Genomic DNA, 20,744 nt, shown 5'->3' with positions numbered 1-20,744 from the left:
TTGAATATTTTGTAAATGGAGGTGTAAACTTTTAAGAAAGATTTACAATCTTAAAAACAAAAACTCTTTATCCTTGCACTTTTAATATTTGTAATAGATTAGTAGTGTATGTATTATTATTTTTTTATTAGGCTTTCATTTTCGAGTGTAGATATAGTACTTGAACGAGAAATGTTTTAATGTTTTCAAGTAATATTTATGTCGCAATGTGTGGTATGTGCAAATTTTAAAAAAATATATTTTTTTCTTAACGGGTCATAACGGGTCATAACGGGTCGGGTCACTTTACCCGTTGGGTAAAGTGACACGACCTGTTAAGGACCCGTTAAAATAACGGGTGTGACACGACACGACCCGTTAAGATAACAGGTGTCACACGAAAACGACACGAACACGACAGACACGACCCGTTTGCCAGGTCTATCTCAACCCCAGATTGAGAAACACGGGTTTCTCCCCTTTCAAACTGACAACAGTAAAAGTTTAAAAATAATGAAACTCTAGCTTCTGCCTTTTATGCAGCCAACATTCAAAATTAAACTAAAGTTATTCCTTAAATGATGTCATATCACTTGTCTTTAATAATCAATTGAACAAATTTGACCTCCAAACCAGTTCACTATTGTTTTATTTATTTATTTTTTTAAATTAACAGTTGAAAACTTTCAAGTTGATTCAGCAGTATCATATGTAATTATGGATCTTCATAACTCACATTATTTAAATCTTGCTATCTAACTCAAATCTTCACCATAACAGACACAATTTTTTTATGAAAAAATATGAATTTGTTAAAACATACCTCTCAAAATCGAGCACAAGGATTTGTAGTAGTAGATAAGAATCAGTGGAAAAGATGAAGATTTGTTGTGTTTCACAAGATACGAGAAGCAAGAATATTGGAAGAAAGCATGGAAGAAGTTCTAGGGCTGCTGCTTTACTTTTCTAGGGCTGCTTTACTTTTCCATGTTTCCTTCCATGTTTTCTGCTTTGTTTTTTCTTTCTTTCTGTTTTTGCTTTTCCTTGTTTTCGGCTCCTCCTGTTTCTTTTCCTTTCTTCCGCTCATTTATATGAGCTTTCCTTGTACTTGGTTTCATGTAATACAAATATAGACATTCAAAATTCAATATGGTATCAGAGCAGTGACCTTAACCAGCCTGTCTCTGTGGTGTTCTCTTGAGAGATTTGTGAGCTTCTTGTCCTTCAATCATGGCTGAAGAAAGCTTAGTAAATTTGGAAGGAGACGGCTTTCATGCTACTCCACCATCACCACACTCAGATATTGATATCAACCCAAATCAACGTCTTAGTTCTGTCTTGCTAAATGAGTTTAACTATCTTCCATGGGAGAGAGCAGTTTCTCTTGCTCTGGGAGGACGATCAAAGCTTGGTTATGTTAATGGTGCTATTCCAATGCCTGAGACTACCTCACCGGAGTATGATGCTTGGCTATGCAAAGACCAGTTGGTCATGTCATGGCTACTCAATTCCATGGATCGTAAGATTGCAGAAATTTTTAGCTATGCTGAATCCTCCATGACTCTTTGGAAAAATCTCAAGGAAATGTATGGAAATCAGAACAATGCGGCTAGAGTGTTTCAGTTAAAGAAGGATATTGCTGGTTTGCAACAGGAAGAGAAGCCATTTGTGCAACATCTTGGAAAGCTGACCACTATGTGGAACGAGCTGAATGTGTATCGACCACACACCATCGACGCTGCTGTGCTAACTAAAAGAGCCTAGGAAGACAAAATATTCCAACTCCTAGCAAGCCTGAGCCCTGAATTCGAAGATCTTCGAAGCCATATCCTCATGAATCCCGACCTGCCCTTCTTTTTCAAGTGTGTGTGCCACAATTCAAAGAGAAGAGGTTCGAAGGAAAGTCATGACCTTGGACATGAAGGCAAATATACCAGAAGCTAGGGCTTACTTCTCTAACCAAAAACTTGGTGAGGAGAGAGGCTACAAAGGAAAGAAAACTGGCTTAAAATGTAGCCATTGTGATGCTGGTGGGCACTCAAGAGACCGATGCTGGATTCTTCATCCAGAGTTAAAACCAAAGTTTCCTAGGGATAACAAAGGTGTCTCGAAAGGCTCGTACAACCCTTCTTACAAGGCAAATCATGTTGCCACAACTTCTTCTGATGGAGCACTGAAGTTCACCACTAATCCAGCTGCACTGATCAACGAGTTTGCTATGTTTCTTCACAAGAAACAAGGTCTTGGAGATAGTGAGGGACCAATAAATTAGTGTGACAACAATCAAACTGCACTACTAGGACAGTTTGCTGGCTTCTTGGCTGGAAATGAAGGCGTGGTACAAAGGGACATCCCAGGTATCTTACACTCATTCTCAACTGCTCTCAACATTGGTAATGTGCATGATTATTGGATTATAGATTCTGGAGCCACTGATCATATGACTAACAAGTCTACAAACTTGCATAAATTTGAAAAATTTTCTATTCCATCCCAAGTGTCAGTTGCCAATGGAAAAAATGCTATGGTTGTGGGAAAAGGAAAAATACATTTGATCTCAAGTGATGTCGAGTCTGAGGCTCTTTATGTTCCCTCATTCCCTTTTCAACTTTTATCTGTTATCAAGATCACAAACTCATTAAATTGTCTTGCCATTTTCTCTCCCAAAAATGTGATCTTTCAGGATGTAGTCACCAAGAAGACGATTGGTGAAGGATTTTTCTTAAATGGTCTCTACTATCTTTCCAAGCATATTCAAGTTCCCAAGGTTTTTCAAGTCACTTCAAGCTTAGCTCAAGAACAACAACTTTGGCACCAACGTCTAGCACATCCTTCTGAAAAAGTTCTATCCACCTTGTTCCCAAATATGTGCAAAGTTACAAGTCCTTGTGATGTTTGTCATTTTTCTAAGTTTACTAGATTACCATTTACTTCCTCTTTGTCTAGGGCTAGTAACCCTTTTGAAATTGTGCATTCCGATGTTTGGGGACCAACTATAGAGTCTTTTGATGGATACAAATATTTTGTAACTTTTGTGGATGATTTCACAAGGATTACTTGGTTGTATCTTTTGAAATTTAAAAGTGAAGTGATGGAAGTTTTTCAAGATTTTCATAGACTTGTGGCCACCCAATTTGCTTCAAAAAATCATATTTTACGATCAGATAACGGCACAGAATATATGTCTCATAACATGTCACACTGCTTGAGCACGCAGGGTATATTACACCAAACAAGCTGTGTTGGAACACCTCAACAAAATGGGGTGGCCGAGAGGAAGAATAGAGATCTACTTGAGAAGACTAGAGCTCTTATGTTTCACATGAATGTGCCTAAGAAGTTTTGGTCTCAAGGAGTCCTTACTGCGGCATATCTCATCAATAGATTGCCTAGTAAAGTGTTGAATTTTAAATCACCTTATGAGGTCTTGAAAAATAGAAAGATCAACTTTTCCCATTTGAGAGTCTTTGGGTGTACATGCTTTGTTCACATTCAAACTCAAAATCGTGACAAGCTAGACCCCAGGGCTGCCAAATGTGTCTTTCTAGGTTATTCATCTACCCAAAAAGGTTACAAGTGCTATAATTCAACAACTAGAAAAATGGTTGTTTCAAGGGATGTTAAATTTGAAGAACATGTTCCTTACTTCTCACAATCACTGGATTACTCTAAACAGGGGGAGCATTTGATGGACTTATTTCCTTTTCCATATCCAAACGGATAAGATGCAACATGCACTCCTAGTGATCATGTGCCAGATGATGTTAACCTTCACTCGGTGGAACATCTTGAAGATGAAAACCCTTCCTCATCAGAGATTCACACTGCACTCTCCAGTGATCCTTCCAACCATGATGTTGTTCAAATACCTGTAGTTCAATCTCCTACAGTTCGTCGCAATCCTGCACGAGAGAGGAAACTTCCATCCAAGTTGCATGATTATGTGACCTACACTGCCAAGTATCCCGTGACTGATATTATTGATTATAGCAAAGTCTCATCTTCTTTTGCTACATTCCTAAGTGCCATTAATGAAGCTCGAGAACCTCAAAGTTTTCAAGAAGCCAATCTTCACAGTTAGTGGAGAAATGCTATGGCAGAGGAGCTTCAAGCCCTCCATGAAAATAACACATGGACTATAGTGAAACTTCCAAAAGGAAAGAAGGCAGTGGGGAGTTGTTGGGTGTACAAAACTAAGTTTCATTCAGATGGCACAATCGAAAGGAATAAGGCTCACTTGGTTGCTCGAGGTTTTACACAAACCTATGGCGTCGATTATAAAGAGACATTTGCTCCGGTGGCAAAAATGAACACTGTTAGAGTATTGTTGTCGGTTGCAATTAACAATGCATGGCCTCTCTTTCAAATGGATGTTAAAAATGCTTTCCTGCATGGTGAACTTGAAGAAGAGGTTTACATGAAACTACCCCCAGGTCATCCTCAATCAAACAATCCAGAAATGGTGTGCAAACTCCATAAATCCATTTATGGTCTCAAGCAAAGTCCACGTGCATGGTATGCCAAGCTCAGTCATGTTCTGGAAAGGGTTGGTTTTTGTCGAAGTATTGCGGATTCTTCCCTATTTGTTCGTTCCAGCTTAGTGGGTAAACTAATTGTGCTCATTTATGTTGATGATCTAATTGTGACAGGTGATAATATGTCAGAGATTAATGCTCTTAAACAGTATCTCAACAACAAGTTTGCTATCAAGGATCTTGGCACTCTCAAATACTTTCTGGGCATCGAGATGACACACTCTCACAAGGGTTTCTTCCTCAACCAACGCAAGTATGTCATGGATCTTCTTCACGAAGCAAAAATGACAGATTGCAAGCCTGCTCGTACCCCCTTGGATAACAACTTGAAGCTAAAAACTCACGGTGATCCAGTTCCCAATTTAAGTTACTATCAAAGAATGGTTGGCAAACTCATTTATCTGACTATCACACGTCCTGATATATCATATGTTGTCAGCATTGTTAGCCAGTTTATGCACTCTCCAAGCATGGATCATTTGAAGATTGTTCATCGTGTGCTACGTTATCTTAAGGGTTCCATTGGTAGAGGAATTCTTATGCGCAACAATAGTCACACTCAGATCTCAGGCTATACTGATGCTGACTGGGCAGGCAATTCTCTCGATCGCAAGTCTACCACTGGGTTTTGTACGTTTGTGGGAGGCAACCTAGTTACCTGGAAAAGCAAGAAACAAAGTGTTATTGCACGCTCTAGTGCAGAGGCAGAGTATCGTGCTATGGCGTCCACTGCTTGTGAACTTATTTGGCTCAAAAACCTTCTGTTGACTTTAGGTTTTCCTCATCAACAACCCATGTCCCTACACTGTGATAATCAGGCCGCGATGCACATTGCATCGAATCCTGTATTCCATGAGCGAACTAAACATATTGAAGTTGATTGTCACTACGTCAGAAATCAAGTTCAGTCCAAGGTGATCGACACTCACTACACGCGCAGTCATGATCAACTTGCGGATATTTTCACAAAAGTATTACCCTCTGCTGATTTTCAACGTCTTTTGTTCAAGCTTGGATCAATTAATCCCTTTGATCCAGCTTGAGGGGGAGTATTGGAAGAAAGCATGGAAGAAGTTCTAGGGCTGCTTTACTTTTCTAGGGCTGCTGCTTTACTTTTCTAGGGCTGCTTTACTTTTCCATGTTTCCTTCCATGTTTTCTGCTTCCATGTTTTCTGCTTTGTTTTTTCTTTCTTTCTGTTTTTGCTTTTCCTTGTTTTCGGCTCCTCCTGTTTCTTTTCCTTTCTTCCGCTCATTTATATGAGCTTTCCTTGTACTTGGTTTCATGTAATACAAATATAGACATTCAAAATTCAATAAAGAAAACTTTACAACCAACACAAGCGAAGAGCAAAGAAAGAAGAAAGCAAAGTGCATATGCTTTTAACGGTCAAAAATTTTAAACGTTTTAAATGGGTAATGACTCTTTTAGTGACACGGTGTCGTTCGCATCTTTTCCTGGGTTTAGAAAGTTCATGATGAACACCCATGTAATACTGATCAATTCTTGAACAAATCATTCAAATTTAATAGCGATAATCAACTAGGCTCAGATACCACATGTAAGATAGATACTTAACACGGACCATAGATCATAGATATGCAATTAAATCACAAAGCACAAGAACAATGTTGCAGTGCAAGGACAAGAAGAAAACATACCTGCAGAATTCGATGCAGAAGAAGAAACCATTGCAGCTTTGGAACTATTAACCTTCTCCTCTTTAGCAAAACACAATTGCTCTCCAAATAATAGGTCTTTGGAACAAGATAAGCAAAGATATTGCAAGAGCAGTGACTAATGTTCATATATATATATATGTATGTATGTATCGAATGTCCCCAACTGATTCTCCTATTAGAATCACTATAAGAGACAATCTACCAAACGATATTAGCACAAGAAAGAACTTACAAAATCTGGATTACCCTATAATAATCCTAAAAGGAATACAAGACCAAATCCTTGTATGAGTTTTATTCTTAAGCTTATCAACACAGAGTTTCAATCCAAACCAAAGTCGAATTAACTCTCATAAACATATTAAGACTTCTTTATAGCAATCTGGGACAACAAGGATTATTACCAAACCGTATGAATCACACTCATACTCTAACAAGAAATGCTAAGGAGACTTTCTCAAAGCGAGACTCTTCATGAATTCTCTTTTAACATTAATTTCCATGTCAACATTGTGCAAAAAAATGAGGTGGCATGGTCCATGGAGAGTCCTATTTTTGAGAGTCTTCTTAGCATTTTTCTTTTTACAATACAACAATATATTTACACTAAAGGATTGAGTAATAAATTGTATCGAATTTGTCATTCACGAAATTCAAACTTAAAATCTCTCACTTATAAATGAAAAAAATAAAATATATCACTACTTCCTTAGCATTAAGTAGCATAAAGCTGATTGGTTTTGTTCCCATTTGGACTTGAATCTAATTATATTCATATCACTACACGGAGAGGCTCACATATAATAACTAATAGAGTCTATAACTTGCGTATTACTCTATAGAATCGCGTAAGTTTTTTTCTCGAGGGAGAAAGTGAGGTAATAGATTACGATTATGATAAGTTTATAACTCGATTTCCTACAATTTGTAATTGAAAAAAAAAATTCGTAAATTTTGACCACGGTTTATCCAACTCATCTGTTTGATGGCTATGCCTAACATGGCAACATGCTCAAGTTTTCAGCTCTTATTCGACAATTTCAAGAGAAAAAAAAAAGAAGAGATGTTGGTGGAGCTGGTGAAATTACCCGCAGTGACATGGATTTGTCGTAAATGGATGGCAGCTCTAATATGTCCAAAGTTTTGTTCGTTTATACGTCAAGTCTTTTTTTTTTTGTGAACTGAAGAAATTAGGTGATAAAAGTTGTATGGTGTAGTAGGGATATATATTTGACCACATTAATTTTTATTAGAATGCGTGATTCAAATTGACAGTAGAATAGCATACGCATTTTTCTGGCACCGACTATCCGTCTCCTTGCTCGCCAAAACAGACCAAGTGGTAAAAGAAATAAAAAGTGCCCAATTGTAAATGAAGACACCACAAGTGAGAAATCACAAAACAATTGCCATTTGCTTACAAAATACATCTTTTCAGTAGTAGTAGCGTATGCATATATTGTTCACCAGGAGAATGTCCAACTGCTTCTTGGTGCACTTCATTTCTCAAGAAACTCTAATCCAACAATTCTGAGTGCATAACATATCAAATTCCACATCTTGTCAAATGCAAGAGATGGTGGTGTTCCAAAAAAACAAAAAATCTAGGAGTCCTCTGCTTCCTCTCTAAACTTCTTATAAATATCACCATTGTAAAACTCTCTTGTCCTCACCACCAAAATCAACGAAACAACTGCACCAAAGAATGTTATAGCAGCTAAAATTGAGAATGCCAACCTATAACATTGGTTCCCAAGGCAGATCAGCTCCTTCACCGAAGACCTCGCCATCCCACTCTTTGCCAACTCCTTCAATGCTTCTCTGTCATACAGCATGCCGGTAACCTTCACATTCAGAATATAAGACCCGAGGGGGCTTGCAAGCTGTCCACAATTGAACAATGTGGAGTAGTACTTGAGCCCAAAGAGCTCGGAAATGATTGCGAAAAGCAATGGCAATTGAGCACCGAAAGAAAATCCGATGATCACGGATGCCACATAGACTGATCCCGGGGCAGGAAATGCAATGAGGAGGTGGCCAACGCAGGACAGAAGAAGAACAAGAGTCATCATTAGGGGTCTGGGGACTTTCCATTTTACCAATAGGCTTTCGGAGACAAACCCCGAAAAAACCCTCCCAAAGTAGTTCCATATGCTTACCAATGACACAAATGAGCTTATTGTTTTAGTCGGATATCCAAGAGACTCACCAATTTGCCCCAAATTGTCCACTGCTGTCAGGCTTGATCCGAGCCCGCATAGTGTTGCGATGAACAAAATGAGCATGTCAATGCTTAGCAATGCTTGTAAGATTGTGTAGTCCTCTCCTCTTTTTGGTTTGTTGAATACATCAACAAAACAAGAAATCTTTGTTTTCTTTTCTTGCTTCTCTTTCACTTCACTTTCTTGTGCAGGAAGTTTCGTAACAGTTAACTCGGTTGGAGGATCAACAGGTTGTTTCATGAGATTCCATAGGTTTAACTCCTCTCTAATTGCAATACCAAGAGGGACAAAAAGGAAAAAACAAACTACAGAAACACTTCCAGCATAAGCAGCTTGTGAGAAATCAACCTGCTTCTGAAGTACAATCATAGCCATGAGGAAAACAGCAAGACCAATTGAGACATAGAGGAAGTGGTAAAACACTCTGAGCTCATTGGGTTGCCTAACAAACTTCATTGGCCTAATGGTGTACACGAAAATTACCGACAGCGCAGCCGGAAGCCAAGCAATGAGAAGAATCATGGATTTCGAGTTGTTTCCATAAACCGCCAAGTAAATTTGAGTGAACATAGCTCCACTGAGTCCAGTAAACCCCTTTAACAATCCAAGCATAACGCCGCGACTAGCCGGAAAATTCTTCACACATGTGACAAGAGCTCCTGTATTTGCAAAATTCTGAGAGTTGGCTCCAATGCAAATGTAGAGGCACATGTGCCAAACTTTTGGCTTGGGGATTTTGGCAGTAACAGCAAGCCAAATCATGAAGTAGCCAGCAAAATTCATGGCTGAGCCAATGAGGAGGACAAACCATGTTGGTGTGACTTCACCAATGAGCCCTGAGAGGACACCAACATTTGCACCAAGGTCCTTGAAAAACCCTAGCAGGTTGAGGGTAGTTTGGTCATAGCCAAGAGAGGACTTGATCTGCTTGGAGTAGACACCAAAGAGGTAAGTAGCTCCAGCTCCTGCCATTATGAGAAATGAGGCAAAAACTGAGAACCATCTTCCTTTAACCACATGGACTGCAAATTGAAATGGTTCACTCCCTCTCTTGATGCTCATTTTTTGCGATGGCGGTATTCCGGTGCGCTGTTTCTCGTCGGGCTAAACTGCAAAGGAAATTTAGTAGGTGTGGCTAGCAGAAATTTGTGTATTTTTTTGTGAAGATCTGAGGAAAAGAAAATTTGCAGATGGTCTTTGGGATTGGTTTGATTCAGATATTTCTAGTACTAAAGGCCAAAAGGGCTGTAGTATAAATAAAGCATAGTGAGGGATCAAGTGGGAGGATGAGGATCCTCTTTGTGATGATCCCGATGATTCTTCAATCACATATTTTCATCGTATATTTTACGATCAGAAATTATTGAAATTTTTTTATCTAAAATTGAGTATAAATAGAACCTGATGAAAACTGATTAACACAATGTACGATGAACGGACGTGATTGCAGAATCCCCGAGATCCTCACAAAGAGAATCTGGAAAGGATCCTCAATGCAAGTGAGTCTGGATTCTTGTCAGATCCTCTTTGTAAGGATCACAAAAATTCGTGAATCGTGTCTGTTCATTGTACATCGTGTGGTAAAAAATCATTTTAAATATTTTTATTTAAAAATAAATATAAACAGTATTTGAAAAAAAAATAACTGTATAATGTATGATGAACGGACACAATTTACATATCTCTGGGATTCTCGCTAAAAGAATCCAGAAAGGATCCTGTTGGTTTTATATGAGTTGAGGAGGACCCACTTTTGCAATATCTTTATTTCCCCAATGTCACGGGCTCACAGATCTTAGTAGTTAAAGTCAACTTTAAGGTCACTTGGCCTCTTTTATCTTTCATGGCCTTGGGGTTTTTCATAACAAACGTTTCTACTCTATTGTTTGATTTTATCATGGAATGAGTGTTGCAGAACACATAATAAAAGTATGAGACTCATTACGCATAAGCTTTTCTCACTAAAATGAGTGTGTTTCTTATATTCAATTTGAGTTGTAATACTATAACAATTATTGATGAGTGTGTCATCCACAATAAATTCTATAAACAGCTATATATATACTTGCGTCAAGTATTCACACGCAACTAACACTAGAATATTTTCTTATTTCTATAGTATATTTACAAGTTTTGTGACAGATCTTATACTTTTGAATTATATTTGTAGAGTGCAGCCTCATCTCCTTATTTCAATTATATGAATAGAAGCCTTATTTTCAAAATTCTTATCCTTAAATCATGTTATTTTCTTTCTTAATTAATTAATTAATTAATATTATACTTGTGTTGACCTTAGGCACAAGCATCAAAAATCTTATCGTATTGATGAACATCGATCATAAATGATATGATCGTGCTAGTGTACACCAAGTAAAAGTTGGATTACCGGCATAGAATTAGTGATAACGCAAATTCTATCTTTTAGTAAAGTCGAGCATTTTTCACTAATGAATTTAGACTATCGATTTTGACACTTTTTTTTAACGCCGAACACTTCAAATAATTATTGTAAGCACGCATTAAGGATGACATCACGGAGGATAATTCCCTTTTTCACATTATATTGGGGGGCCATAAACGAAAATAGCAGATGCAATCCAATCATGACAAAACTGATGAACTTGTAGGCTCGAAGCTTTATAAATCCAGGTCATGGAAAACCAACAGTATCTTATGAATTCGTAAATTATGTTTGTTTATCGTACATTGTGCTGTCAGTTTTTGTCAAGTAATGTTTGTGTTTAATTTTAAATAAAAATATTTAAAATAATTTTTATCATATAAAATGAATGAATACGATCCAAGGATGCTCGAAATCCTTGTAAAGAAGATCCGGTAAGGATCCAGATTCCATGGAAAAGGCAAAATCCACCTAAAGTGGTACCGTAGTAGGTTAGTGTGGACCTGCAATAAGCCACATTTCTTGCATGATTCCCCCACCACCATAAAAAGCCTTTCACATTTAGGGTAGGAATCTTCTGCAAATGACGAGTGTAGAAAGTGATCAAGTTTCCCAGGACTAAAATACTTGAACTTGAGGGAGACTTGAAAGCTTCATCCTATACTTTTACTTATCAGTCACTAGGTTGCAACCATAGAATCCATGTAATTTAACCCTCTAATGCATCGTTGTATTGTATTAATAGCGAGTGTGTTAAGTTTCAAATTATGTGATCTCTATTTTAGTATGTGCATCCTCTTGATTACGTTTGACATGTTTGTCTTATGTATGTTCTTAACGGTTTGTTAATAAATTCTTATTACCTTGAAAGTCTACTAATGCATCCTTAACTTTGTATCTTTTACTTTTATTTACTACGTTAATCTTATATTTAACGTTAACTTCATATCTTTTATTTTTGTTTTCTACGTTAATCTTATATTTAATGTTGAAAATTATGCCGTTTTTAATCTATGCACAATTTTGTAAGTTATGCCAAAAAGGCGTTATATTTGTACCACATTGGTGTACGACATGAATCGGCAGATGATACATATTAAAATCACTATCTCCACCAAAGTGATTCTCGGGATGATTGGCATTACAAAATGTCCAACTTTGGTAAGCTATTTTGAATAATTGGTGTTATCACAGTATTCTTGAGGGCCACCACTAGCGACTATAAAGACTATTGTGTTTCCTTCAAAGAAATTCTTTTTGTGAAATGATATTTAATTTCAAATCAAAATCTCTCATGAAAAAACACTTGTATGGCTAGCCATATTTGGAGCTGATATCGATCCAACTATTTAGAACAGTATAGCCGTATAGGATGTTTTCATGACTGACAAAATAAAAAAATCTGTCGGGGAAAAAAGAGAAAAAAGACACATGAAATGAATCTGAGAAGATTGGGCCATTGGCTTCATCCAAATATATTTTATGAAAATAAAAACTCCTGTACACCTTGTGATAGAACAGTATTTGGTTGTTGAAAAATCAGTAGCAGCTCATGCTGCTAGCCAATCATAGACGGATACATATTCAATCTGTAATTACAAAATTAATTACTTGGACATATGTTATTTTTCAGTAGCTAAGTTATGTTCTATCACTAGACCTAAAGGAGTGTATATTTTCATAAAATATCTTAGGAATAATTTGTCACGAGTTTTAATATGAACAAGGAAAGAGGGGTAGGTGCATGCTTCCGAATCCGTTGTCCCTTTTGGTAGTAGAATACACTACACGTTAAACAGAAAATTGTGCTAGTTCATGTGCCACAACATTGGCTTCACGCTCTTTTCATGAACACGTAAAAAGAACGGAATGGCCTTTTTCAATGCTTGTAACATCACCCAATAATAATTTGCTTTCAATTTCGAAACAGGTCTCTCCCGAGTTGATAACTGTCACCACTCCCTTCGCATCCATCTCCGAAGTCCACACATATTGATTAGATGAGGGCTAAAATTTTGCAGCAAATTGCTCATCTTCCTTATGTTTTTATGTATGTAGGAATTTCTCTTACTTGAATGGGGGCAAACCCTAGAGAAAAAAAACCAGACATCAAAGATTACACACAATATGGGCTTTTAGGATTTTTTTTGAAGCACTAATAACGAAGTTCACTAATCTAATAGATGTTGTTTTATTGGTCAGTCAATTATTTATGGGGCTATTGTACAAAATGGTCCTGAGATTTGCATGACCAATAGAAATGGTCCCTGAGATTGTCCACAATCCATGATTTTGGTCATTCCATTAAAAACGATTTTGGACAATTTTCAAAGCTTTGTAACTCAATCGTTTCTTAACTAAATTCGACCCATAATATATTAAAATGAAGATAGGAAAGTGTAGAATAAGATCATACCTTTTTGGAAGCCCAATGGTTGTCGGAGATGGCTGGAAAATAGCCTGAAAGGTGACTGGTTCGCGGAAAAACTGGAAAACTTGCCGGAACTTCTTCAATACTTAACCAAATCGAGTGATTCAAAAACGAAAATAGTACTTCTTGACGAGAAGAAGAGAATGATACATTTTTTGAAGGCTAACTTGCCGTGGTTTGGTCGGACAACAGCTTGAAAGTGGCTAACCATTTTCAAGTTAGCTACTTTCGAGCAATTTTTCAGCCAAACCACGGTGAGTTAGTAGTAAAGAAAGATATCATTCTCTTTGTCTTGGCAAGAAGTATGATTTTCGTTTGTGAATCACTCGATTTGGTTGAGTATTGAAGAAGTTATGAACGTTTAAATTTTACCCAGTTTCCGGAGAGTTTCCAGTTTTCCCGCGGACGAGTCACCTTTCAGGCTATTTTTTAGCCATCTCCGGCAATCATTGGGCTTCCAAATAGGTATAATCTTGTTATACACTTTCTTATCTTCATTTTGATATATTATGGGTCGAATTTGGTTAAGAATCGATTGAGTTACGAAGCTTTAAAAATTGCCCAAAGAGTTTTTAACGGAAAGACCAAAATCATGGATGTTAGACAATCTCAGGAACCTTTCTATTGATTTTCAATCTCATGGATCATTTATATTGATCATGCAAATCTTAGGGACCATTTTGTATAATAACCCATTATTATTATTTTATTTTATTTTGAAAACTATAATCCATTATTTATGCAACATATAAATATGTTGCATGTGTGGTATAGTCATCACATCTTCTTTAGAAGTGGTATATAAAGTTAGCCTACATTTTAGAAGTGGTATATACAGTTCTGTCTTCACATTTCACAGACATATTGGACAGTCATTGTAGATATATATTAAGCCATCGACTATTAGCAAAACAAACATGACATTCAGTTGTAATTGAGATATCATAGATTCTAAACTCGTAAATAGAGAGTTTGATACTAATTTATTTTGTATTTTTTAATATAAATATATCGTTGTATCAGGGAAAAAAATTAAGAGTTTTAACACAAAAAAACTTCGTTTAGCATGATTGTAAATTTGTAATGGTTATACTTCTGTAAGACCAACTCCAATAGTTGAGGTTAAAACCTAAATTTTTAGCCTAGAAAATTTAGGTTTTAACTGAGAAATGATTTTTCTTCTCCTATAGTTTTAGCTTAAAATTTTAGTCCAAGATTATTAAAGAATGGTTTTAGCCTAATTTAGTTTTTTTTTGGGAAAACTTGTTTAAAAATAAAATTTACGTAGATTATCATAATGTATTTTTATGAACATTATTACCTAAAAATATCTAAATTCCAATAAATAATGAAAAATCACTAAACCTACCTCATTCTTACACATGCACCACATGAAAGAACATGGAAAACCACACAACCAACCGCATTCTTAAACACAAATACATAAGTGGTAGAAAGAAAAAAAATGAAGGATTTGTTTGACGAAAGTGAATTTTGTGTGGATGTTTGAACAAAATACATAGGTATATGTAGAGTTTTTTTGGGGATTTTGATTTAAATAATTTTACAATTGTTTTGCCGTTGGTTTTAGTTTGGACAATTTGATCTTTTTTGTACTGTTAAATTTGCTCATATTCGATCTCAACCATTACATTTAATGTATTTATAAATTTAATTTAATTTTTTTTAAAAAAATTGTATTTGGATTTGCGGATAAACCAACAGTCCAACCACGTGGGCTGTCCAACAAAAAAAAAAGTCTTTGATCTTTCCACGAGTGCCCAATAGCGTTAGCAAATAGGTTCAGGCTCCTAGCCACTATCCTCGACTCATTTTTTAGTCTAAATTTTGGCTCAAAAATAAGTTTAACCCAAAACCTTATTTTATCCTAATGACTTGAAAAGCCTTACGGGTTTAAAACTCAAATCTATTGGACTTGGTCTAAGTGTAAAAGTATGATTACAAAGGTAAAGTTCCTTCAAACCATTTCAATCTCACGATTCATTAGGCCCATCTCTTTTTAATCTGTTGGGGTTAAATTTAGTGTTCGGCACATTAGAATGCAACGCAGGGCAAGGCCCAGTAGATTGAAATCCCAGCCCAGTCATTTTAACTAACAAATCAATGTAGAGAAAAGTTAGAACAGGTTCATAATTTTTTAGAAATTTCAAATTTTGTTTTACAAAAAATACATTTAAATTTTAGCTTGATTTGTATCTCAGTTTTTGGCACACCCCAACCCGAAATGTTTATTGGACTCCGAATCGAGCTGTGCTGGTTGTCATCAGAAGGGTGACGAAGCCATAAAATGTAGTGATGAGTAAAAAGTGAGCAAGTTTAAACCTAAAAGTGTTTAGATGTAAGAGTGCGCAAGTGAGCGGGAATGAACCCATTTAACATGTGATGTTAGAGCATAAGTAAAGTACAATAAAGTAGATTGAGAAGTATACCATTGAAGTTAACCTCCTATACGAAGATTTGCCAAAAATCCTCGTCAACACAAAGGCTCAGCTACTAAAACCTAGGGGTGCAACTTGGGTTGGGCCAATCCGAACCCGCTCATGTCCAACCCGACTTTAAACTCGAACAAGCGGGTTTTTTTTCGTTATAACCTGCCCGAACCCAACTCAATTTCAACTCGTTCATTGATTGGGTTGAGTTGGGTTGATCATTTGCCCGCTTATCCCCAACCCAACCCAACCCGATTAACTAAACTTGATTGTGGCCCATATTAATTAATATTCATATTCCACCTAAGTGAGCCAAGTTCAAAAACCCATATCCTTTCTAATATATATTTTAATAAATTACCCTTAAATCCATAAACCCTAAAGCTATATATTAAATTGTTAGACTCCAAACCCTAAATTTCTTTGTGTCCAGAAGCAATTGCTCAGAAAGACAGCAACTCGGTCTACCTTCTTTCATTCTACAGCCTACCTAAACAACACAGTAAGTCTGTTCTCCTTGATCAATGGACCTATTGGTTTAATCATATAATATAATATACACTAAAAGTTTTATTAGGGACGAATCATATCGCATGAAAGTGAAGAAAGAGTTATAAAAAATAAAAAAAAGTATTCTAGGTAATCTGATAAAATCTCAATTACTTAGTTCCTCATGTATGGTTATACAAACGTAATTAAAATTTTGACATCTTTCTGTCTTATATGTTTATGTTACTTCCTATTAGCTATTTTTGTTGTCATATATTAATATTTTGTTTCATGTGTTAATTGTTCAGGTCCATTTGATTGTCATATATGGCAGAGCATAATCAGACAACTACTCCAAGAGCCTCTGCCAGCTGCTCCTGTAGAGCCTCAAAATGCTACAATTAAACCTCAGGTACCATCAAAACGCAAAAGAGTATATGAACCCAAGTCTAAAGTTTGGGCACATTATGAAAGATTTCTAAATGCGGATGCAAGTAGGTCTGGTGAGGCACAATGCATCTATTGTAAGAAAATATTTGCATGTTCTAGAATGATTATTGTTGATGAATTACCATTTAGCTTTGTGGAGAAGGAAGGCTTCAAAACATTTATGACTGTTGCATAACCAAGATTTAAATTGTTGTCACGTACAACAACTACAAAAGATTGTGTTTAATTGTATGCAGAGGAAAGAAAAAAGCTGAAGGAGATGTTTGAATCTTCAAATTCGCGAGCGAGTCTCACAACTAACTTGTGGACTTCTGTTCAGAATCTTGGATATATGTGTCTTACTGCATATTTCATTGACAAAGACTGGGTGTTACAAAAAAGAATCATCAATTTTTGGGTAGTTCCCACTCCACATTGTGGTGAGGTCATTGCACAAGCTGTAGAAACATGTGTACGAGTTCAAATGATACAGCAGCAACAAGTTTGGTTAAAAGGTTCAGTAGGAAAAACAGTTTGTTGTTGGATGGTGATTTTTTTCATGTCAGGTGTTTTTGCACATGTTTTGAATCTTATAGTTAAGGATGGACTCAATAATGTAAGCACCTAATTAGCTCGTCTTCGTGCATATGTAAAGTTTGTACGAAGTTCTCCTTCAAGATTGGAAGCGTTTAAGAAGTGTGCAAGAGAAGAAAGAATTGCCTATAAGAAGTATTTGTGCTTGGATGTGCAAACACGTTGGAATTCAACTTGCTAAATGCTGCTCTTGATTTTCAAAGTACATTTGAGGGCTTGCATGACCAAGATGCAAATTTTAGCATTGAGTTCAAGAGGGAAGATGAGATGACTAATGATAATGAGTTCAATGAAAAATTTGTCAAAAGTTTCTGGAGCATTTTTATATTGTTACAAAGCGTGTATCAGGGTCTCACCATACCACTTCCAACTCTTATTTTCTTGAAGTGAATATGATTCAAACTCTTCTTTCTAAATGGACAAAGAGTGATGATGCTTACTTTCGTGACATGGCCTTGAAAATGCAGTCCAAGTTTGATAAGTATTGCAACATTGATAAAGTGAATACTTTATTAATCATTGCGGTGGTTCTAGATCCTCGTTACAAGTTGAAGTATGTTAAGTGGTGTTATGCCAAATTTTATGAAAGTAAATTGCTAATGTTCAAGATTTGTCGGTGAAGCTGTATCAATTTTATTTATTAGAGAACACACAAGCATTGGATACTAATTTTTCTCAAAGTCCTAATATCTCAAGTTTGAATGAAGTGGATGAACTTATTGAGGAAGAAAGCTTGGGTTGGGACAACTTTTTGAGAGAAGAGGAAATCACAGTAAAATCTGAGTTGGAGAGTTACTTAGAATAATCAGTTGAAAGTAATCGATTTGATTTTGACATTTTAGGTTGGTAGAAAGAAAAATCAACTTCATATCGTGTACTTTTTTGTATGGCACGTGACATTTTGGCAATTCCTATTTCTACAGTTACTTCCGAATCTGCATTTAGTAAGGGAGGTCGAATACTTGACCAATTTCGCAGCTTTTTGACACCAAAAATAGTGGAAATCTTTGATTTGTGCACAAGATTGGTTAAGGAACTCACCAGCCCCAGTTGAGATTGAAGAGAAGTTACAGATCCTTGAGGAGCTTGAAGCAGGTATTTATTTTAAACTTTTTTTTTGTTCATAATTTTTGTAATGAAATAAAACTTGGTTCAATTTCATTTATAGGTGTAGCTAATATTGTTGAAGCTTTTGGCACTGGGGTTTCATGCACTACAAAGACTTGATTCTATTCGGTAATTTTATGCTCTTCTATATTTCTTTTAGGAGATTATAATGCTTGTTGTGATTATATATCATATACGAGTATAACTGACTATTTTGTTTTGTTCTATATTTAATAGGAATGCCTATTATAGTGATTTTTGGAGGACAAGACTTGAGTTGGGTACTAGCTTTGGACAATGAAGTGTTCCTCTTTTTTTTTCTTTATATCTTTTGGTCCTAGCTTTGGTATTTCTTGTATTTTAATTCAAACTTTGCATGGTTGAAAGATTCATATTTAGTTTAACTTTATAACATATACAATTTACAGAACTAGATTTTAATTTTGATTTATGAAATTGAATTTAAATATCTTTGATGCTACTTAGCTTAATTTTTTTAGGATTCTTGGAAACTAAGTGGTTACAGGATTAAACTTGAAAAAGTTGTGCAACCCGAACCCAACCTAAGTAAATCCGAACCTAATTAAACCCGAGCCCAAATGAACCTGATTTAAACCTAACCTGAACCCAATCCTGAATTGTAAAAGTTGGGTTAGGATTAGGTTAACCTTCCAACTCGCCTAACCCGCCTGAGTTGCACCCCTACTAAAACCTGGAAGGGCGAAAAATAAGGGTGAATGAGCCTAAAAATAAAGTTTTATAAAAACCTTTTTGAAAACTTTCTAACCCCTCACCATAAAACAAGTATAGTTTTCAAAATATACATACTACGTATAGTATGAAAATACTTACCGTAGCCTGCAATATCCCAAGAATTCAACACGTCACAAAATTCGTAAATAGACATATAACTTCTAGTAATCACAATATCTCGCAGAAATAAACATATCACATTGAGTGCTCATTGACATATGCTGACACATGAGTTTATGTAAAGGTATTTTGACATGAACAAGACTGGGTGTAATAATGATTTACGTTCTTGTACTACAATCATGTAAAGACTGGCGCTAGGCGCATCACATACGAGTCCTAATTGCCTATAACAATCTAGGACAGGACTGGCACCTACAATGGATCCAAAGTGAGCGTATGGTATGATGTGAACATACACGTGAAAAACTAACCCTGGCCCGAGTGAGTACAAACACTAATATAGCACAAGGTGAACTGATAAGCTCATATCTATATATATTTTATATCAAATTCACTTGTCTTTTCTTAGTTAGGTCCTTATATTTTTGAGTTATTTACTTTGTGTTTGTGTTTTGTAGGATTTGTCAAGCAAAGAAAAGAAAAATAGCACAAGTGGGACTTTAAGTAACAAATTCGTCAAAACTGCCTGTGCAGGTCAGCTGACTTTGGAAGCAAGTTTCGGACAGCTCAGAATGAATTAGAGAATGAGCCTTATATGCTTGGAAAGTTACGGATGTCTATTTTCTGGAGCATTTCGCGGATTGTTAATATCATTTTTCTAGAAGAAGTTATGGCCGTTTTGACACTAAAAGGTTCACAAGAGGCTGAGCAGTTTGTAACTGACAAGAAAGCATTGAAAGCAATAAATCTATTAAATCTAGCAGCCAAAACTGATGCAATCAAGAACAAACCAGCTGACACCTATTCAAATATCAGAGGAAATGGAATTAAAGATGAGGATTAAGAGGGAGTTATTGGCATAAAGGCTACCCAAAGAGTTACAATTGTTTCACCATTTCCTCTCACTTATTGTCATCACTAAATGACTATTAGTGGGTGAGTTAAGGAGAAGAAAATGATGCAACAAGAATTGGTTTAAAAGTAACGTTGGGGAAGGAAGGAAAAAGGGGAAGGGGGGGGGGGGGGGCGGAGAGCCTTAGTCAATTTCTTTCGGTTCTATTTTCTCAAACTCATGTCTATCTTTTGTTTTAACTTAAGAATTGTGTAACTAAATTTTTAGTAGTTAGGGGCTGTTTGAAGCCCCGAATATGATTGCAAGTTTGTTATGACATTTCGTTTGAATTACTTTTATGAATGGATGAAAATTGGTTCACTACTAGTCTCATTGATGAATTCTTTATGTGTTTTCTACGGATGCATACTTAGTAAGCATATCTAGGATTCTAATGCTATGAATATGTGTGTGCCTGCCCTTGTCGAATGAGGACCTACATATGTTCCAGAGTAGTACTTGTTAATTGCGATTAACATGTGAACCAATTTCTAGGATAAGTAAGACAACGCCAATACTTATGATGCCTTGTGATGACTCAAACTCTTTTCGTTCTTAATGATTTCTACTTGTTAAATCTATGAACACGCCATTCTAGATTGCATGCTAGGGACTAAGTTAAGTTGAAAACGCCATTCTCTTAACATACTACATAA

General features: G+C 36.1%; 1 protein-coding gene across 1 annotated transcript; it reads right to left on the bottom strand.

Annotated features, from left to right (window-relative positions):
• Window positions 1-7,582: 7,582 nt before the first annotated feature.
• Window positions 7,583-9,632, bottom strand: LOC103947712 (protein NUCLEAR FUSION DEFECTIVE 4-like). The gene has a single exon (XM_009358656.3). The coding sequence runs from the start codon at window positions 9,476-9,478 to the stop codon at window positions 7,799-7,801; it is 1,680 nt and encodes a 559-aa protein (XP_009356931.2). The 5' UTR covers window positions 9,479-9,632; the 3' UTR covers window positions 7,583-7,798.
• Window positions 9,633-20,744: the final 11,112 nt, after the last annotated feature.

Source organism: the organism of the source record quoted next, unplaced genomic scaffold, assembly GCF_019419815.1.
Source record: "Pyrus x bretschneideri cultivar Hongxiangsu unplaced genomic scaffold, Pyrus_bretschneideri_v1 Contig29, whole genome shotgun sequence".
Lineage (NCBI taxonomy): Eukaryota > Viridiplantae > Streptophyta > Magnoliopsida > Rosales > Rosaceae > Pyrus > Pyrus x bretschneideri.
This window is presented reverse-complemented; position numbering and strand designations above follow the sequence as displayed.